Source organism: Alosa alosa, chromosome 4 (genome assembly GCF_017589495.1).
Source record: "Alosa alosa isolate M-15738 ecotype Scorff River chromosome 4, AALO_Geno_1.1, whole genome shotgun sequence".
NCBI classification, from domain to species: domain Eukaryota; kingdom Metazoa; phylum Chordata; class Actinopteri; order Clupeiformes; family Clupeidae; genus Alosa; species Alosa alosa.
Window position 1 is genome coordinate 37,060,348 of NC_063192.1, and position 6,000 is coordinate 37,066,347.

General features: G+C 38.1%; 1 protein-coding gene across 1 annotated transcript in view; it reads right to left on the minus strand.

Annotated features, from left to right (window-relative positions):
- The window catches only part of prim1 (DNA primase subunit 1), a 12,915-nt gene extending 7,177 nt beyond the window's left edge, over positions 1 to 5,738 (minus strand). The window contains exons 1-2 of the mRNA XM_048241543.1: positions 5,491 to 5,738; positions 4,923 to 5,080 (exon numbers count right to left, since the gene is read on the minus strand). Coding sequence (XP_048097500.1) covers positions 4,923 to 5,080; positions 5,491 to 5,599 — 267 coding nt within the window. The 5' untranslated portion in view covers positions 5,600 to 5,738. The remainder of the gene's footprint in view (positions 1 to 4,922; positions 5,081 to 5,490) is intronic.
- Between the last annotated feature and the right edge of the window lie 262 nt (positions 5,739 to 6,000).

The window sequence follows — 6,000 nt, forward strand, 5'->3', positions numbered from 1 at the left end:
GATAACGGGCTATTTGACGTCTTTAGAACACTAAACATATCTGAGGAGTCAAATGTTGAGTTACTCCAGTCTACATTTTTTGAGAGATAACAGGTTTTCTACAAACTCTGTTTTTGAAGGAAACTGCCGAAACTATGATATATGTAGCATGAAGGAGACTTGAATGAACACAAAAAGTGTGTTTTTGAAACTATGCGTCATTTTCGTAATGCATTATGTAGGGAAAAAATGGCGTTACGTGACATGTCTGAACCAGTCCTCGACAAACTACATAAAACACATAATTAAGTAGTGAATTTTGATATGAAACAATTGAAATAGTAATCATGAAAAACTAGCGATGAAATTATTGATTCCTCAGTGCCCACTAAGATCCACAGGAAGAATCAGGACAACAAGTCATTTAAAATATAAAAAATAATTTATTTTTTTCTTTTACCGTCATCAATTTTGGTCAGTGATTTTGTGTGGCCCATAACGACCCAGTGGATCATGAAAACGTGCCAAAATTCACATTCCTTGCTTGATGTTGGTACATTAATCCCATTCAGATTGCCACTTATCTGTGATATAAGAGTTCAGTATAGGTTTAAGGTCTGGGGCACGGATTTGACATTCTGTGACTTCTTCATTGAGGGCTTGCTTAGCAGCACTGTCCGCTTTCTCATTTCCCCTCAGACCAACATGGCCTGGGACCCAGCAAAAAACTACACTGAAGTTCTGGTTCTTTAGACGTTGTAGTTGATCAAGCTCAGCTTTGGTTGTACTTTTTGCGTGACATTAAAGCCTACTGGAAAGATTTTTAATTGCAATTTAATTTAATTTAATGCAATTTACTTTTACAATTAAATAAAATTAATTTATCCCTCCCACCCATAGTTTTCTATTTATTTACAAATGTACATAGGCCTACTGTAATTACATTTATACATAGTTATTCTACTGATCTTCATACTATTCATCCTACACATAGACTTATTCTTACTACTCTTATGATGCACTACAATGACACTGTTTCCACACTGCACATAGCTGTATGTTATGTACATATCTGTTATATATTTGTCATATTGAATATCCATATTTATTCTGTTTTATTATATTCTGTTAATACACTGCATTTATCTATATTATTATTTCTACTATTATAATGTTACTGCTACATCTACATACATTATTCTACTTATTGTAACTGCTAATACACTGCACATATTTATATTTAATTCATATTACTCTAAACCACCTTCTGTAAATCAACTGTATACTACTGTCTACATTGCACTATATTTCTTGACCGGTCTCTGTATATTTCATCACCTTTCTATACTTTGCATCACATTGCATGCATACTGTAGCTACATGAATCACAGCTAAGATCCTCGGTTGCTATGAAGGCCAGTCGTTCTAAATGGATGGTTGCTATGGCCAAAGGCCAGTCATCTCTGCCGTTGTCAAGCGGGCATATCCTAACTTTATCTTATTTTAAACATCTCTATTTTACTTAGCCTACTTCCATACAGTGAGTCCCATTAAGAAGTGGCCACTTCATTCGCGCTTACCGTGATTCACGCAGCAACATTATTAAATGAATCTGTCACCATATGCCTATGCCAACGTTTGCAAAGAGGAGAATCTTTTCATTTGATTCACAATGAAACGTTATATTAAATGTACATGTAAACAATGAGTAGGCTAGTTTTGGTTGTTGTTGGTGGTGGTGTTACTGCATCCCTTAGTTATGCCTACAATGCAAAACTGTTCCCTCGTGATTGTTAGACGCATTTCAAAACATCGCGACGTGAAATGCCACCACAAAACACTGTTTGTGAATCGGTCTTATTAGTAGTCCTCGCTTAAGCTGTCACAGACTCAGGCGCTACTTTTAGGGCTAAAATGCTTCCTGAATTACTCTTAGTAAAAAAAAAATAGGAGTCCTAAAGTTACGAGTGACGAAGTTATGAGTATAAGCGTCTCATATCAAATGACCATGGCATTACGCTAATCAAACTTAAATCCCATAACGTTACAGCAAAATCTCCTCCCTATGACATAGCTAGCTAGCTTCTAGCCACACAAGAAATGAATGATGTTAAATCTCCGCTTAGCATTCTAATAACAGAAGGAGCACATTTATGTGGACCACTACAACATGACTCATTATGTCTGTAACTCTATAAAACACTTACTTTCATAAAGGAAGCACACCATCCAGCACATAAACATGGAAACCTATATTTTAGGTACTTGGCCACAAACTCAAAACGTGTCTCTCTGAAGCTCTGTTCTAGAATCTTTGCTCTGAACACTGTTGCTAGGCAACATCAAATAAACGAAATTATAGTCTTTTCAAGGTATTAAAAGTGTACGTGTGATTACGAATGGATGTGTGTGGTTTGAAATTAGAATAAACAAGAAATAACATTTCCAATAATATCCCATGATAAATTACATAATATTTGCACCTTCCTTACTTGTGAAGCTCATGCCATATTTCAAGTACACTAGTGAAATGCAATACAACGTTGCCACCTAGCGTTCAGATGTAGGCTATTTAACATTAAAGTGACATTGCTTGCTTATTCTTTCGTCAACTCCATGCTTTTAGGAAAACAATCTTTTTATCATAGTTCCCTCTTCAATGAGCGATTACCAGCTCGTTTTTGTAACAGAGATAGCTGTTTATTGTCCCTAGGTTTACAGAAACACCTATTCATATTAATATTATAGCCTATGGAGTGCTGCCGACCACTGTTCATTCTGGCCCAGAATGCCTTGCATGTCTTTACAACAAAACAACACAGTAAAACCTAAATGCCCGTAAACATATGCATTTGCATACTTGTAACATTTTTAATAATACTCTCCCATCATCATATTTAACAATAATGAAAAATTTAAATTTAGTCCATACTATCCCATGGCAGAGCAAGGATTTCATGATTGGGAAAGGTTGCCCGGAGACATTGTGGCTGCCCAGAGACATTGACCATACTTGGAAGGCATTGTGATAGAAGGTGAATGGTGCAAAGGTGAATGGTGAGAGTTACCAAATACCTGTGGGTGGTTTGCCAAATGACGGAAACTTTTGGAATGTTTTCTTTTTTTTTTTTTAGCTTATGCACCCTCACATTGGAGTCGCGAGTTCAAATACAAAATTTGGTATCGATATGTGAGTGTTCCTGAGATATGGACGACTTCCTGTTTCGGAGCTTCGCCACCGATTTCGTTTGGCTGTGACGGGCAAACGCTTTCGAAAATCAAAAATCCTTCTGGTAACTTTTGTGAGGCTTGGTCCAAGGATAATGTACGTCAAGTTTCGTGGCGTTCGGACCAAATTTGTGACCTGTGAAAATTTAGTAGTTTCGCTTTCTGTTCAATCCAATATGGCGGACGAACGACACGCCCACTTGGCGTCATCTTCGCGACCAACTTACACCGGTACTGACCGGACATTTTAAAGTTGGAACGGTGTCTCTGTCTCAAAGGGCCTAGGCGCTAGAGCTGACAAAAAATTAGGGAGACGGGAAAAATAAAACTTAAGAAGAACAATAAGTGTGCTGCTTTGCAGCAAGCACACTTAATAATAATAATAAAACTTAAGAAGAACAATAAGTGTGCTGCTTTGCAAGCAAGCACACTTAATTAAACTGTGTTAAGCAGACGTGAACGGCAGGCTGAACAGATCTGCAACAGAAGGAGGTTGCTATGTTAACTCCAGCTGCAAAGTCAGCCATCTTCACCAGCTAACACGATAATCCAGTTACTGTACAACAACAGTATGACAGTTACGGGAAGATAATTTTTCGATTTTCGTTATTAGGCCACTTGAAAATAGGCTATGGCTAGGCTAATCACTGGAGGTATTTTAATATTATGTTTGTTTTGCTAATGGTTAGGCAAGGCCTCCCTGTGGTTTTGATCAATCTAATAATCTTTGAAATGTCAATTGTAAACACTAAGGTGAAATGCGTTGAAACTGACATGCCACCAGAACAGATGTTTTATCGGCTTTGAGGTATAATAAAGTCTCCAGTCTTGTAAATTCACATTATGTAACATCCATACCGTCACATCCATAACGCACCATTAAAGGTTTTAAAAGTAAGAAAGAGGCACAATTTGGTCATCACACTTTACATTGATATAAATCAGCTTTGCACAGACACTATGGACATTGTCGCATCAACACTGTATGTGTAGCATAAACTTTTCATATAAAACGTTATGGATGTGACATGGCCATGGAACTTGCTGACTTAAAAACAAATGCCTTACAAATGTAAGGAGTTGTGCTCTTAAAGGCAAGCTGAGCATAGACATTGCTCTACCATTCCCTTGTCAATCTGGAATTTGTCAAATGACACAATTTGTTTGAACCTTGGGTCCATTTATCCACTTTTTAAATATGTATAATATTACCATGTGAAAAATTTTGTTTCTGTGTGGTTGCACACCATATTTATGATGTAAAAAGAGTGTAATTTTCCATCAAATTCAATTACATCAGTTACAAACAATAAAATATAGACCTAAATGAAGATTTTAACAACAGTTCTATTTGCGTATGCACAACTTTTTTTCCCCATGACCGTTGCATGGAATTGCCCTGTGACATAGGTCTGTGACGCGAGGTGGTGTGAAAGAATAACCTCCAACATCAAACATGTTCTGAATGCCTTTTTTAAGAATCCAATACAGCATGGCACAGCCCACCTCACCGTGATCACAGAAATCATAGTTTACCCAATACCCACCTCTTATTTTACCACTACATCCCTGTTTTAGAGATACATTTAACTTCCCTGTGTTGTGTTGATTAGGCTGAGACAGAGTACATTTAGATTTAGATACATTTAAGGGAGTGGTGGACATCCTTGAGAAGATAAAGACAGTGTCATTTCATACGCTAGTAGAAATGTTACCCTGTGGCTGTATACGGCTCCAATGTCAATTTTGTACGGGTTCATCTTCTGCATCTCTTTCTCCAGCTCATTCTGCGTGCTGAAAGACTGGTATCGGACATAGATGTCATCTTTGAGGGTGAAGGAGAACTCACGGTTCTGGAAGTAGCCCTTGGTTACTGTCAGGTCAGAAATGTTTAGATCATCACAGATGCAAGCTACTGATGAATAATAACTTTCCAATCTTAGCCTGGAAATCGAACGAATCTTATGCCTCGTTAAATTTAATATTAGACTATACTAGATAAAAGTGATATTATTAGTTCCTTCACTGAACTTCCCAGGCAACTTGCTGTGTAAGCTTTCAAACAGCGTAACGTTAGGGTTGGTTGTTTTAAAGTTTAATGAGATCGTTAGCTGTAGTTTACTTCTCATAGTTAGTTGGCTGATGTTTACCTTATAAATTCACAATGAATAAAGTCTACTATATGAATCTATGATTAGTTAGTAGGCAGGGCAGCTGGGTTTCATTTCAGAGACAGATACAGACAGATACATACAGATAGAGACATATAGATAGGCTACTCACCACCTCCATAACTTAGCCACCGATAGTACTGTGAGAAAGGGAACAGGCGGCGATAGTACAATGGTAACAAGTCTGGTAAACTGGCAGGATCATAATCTGTGGCTGGCATGTCTACGGCAAAATAGGGGGAAAAAACAATCTGTGCAGCAGTATATGCGATGGCAATATGCGTTAAGTAGCCTACTTCAATAATGTAATTCTTCCGTCCGCTCGCTGACAGCCAACTTGCAACAAATGTGCGCGGGAAACTGAAGGTAAATAGGAAATAACGTAATTTCCGAGGTGAATGGATCGATGGGATATGTAGTCAATTTCTCTTTTCTATTACATTACTGTAGCTTCATGCCACCAGGTGGCACCCTCTCTCAAACTGAGTGCATGTGATCCAGCTCAGCGTCTTCACTCATTCCTTATGAAACCACTGATCACATGCGCTTGCCCCCTCCTCCTCCTCCACCAGCCCGCTCCATGCCCACCTGCACTGCAGATGTGGTGTTGGTCCTGGGGGTC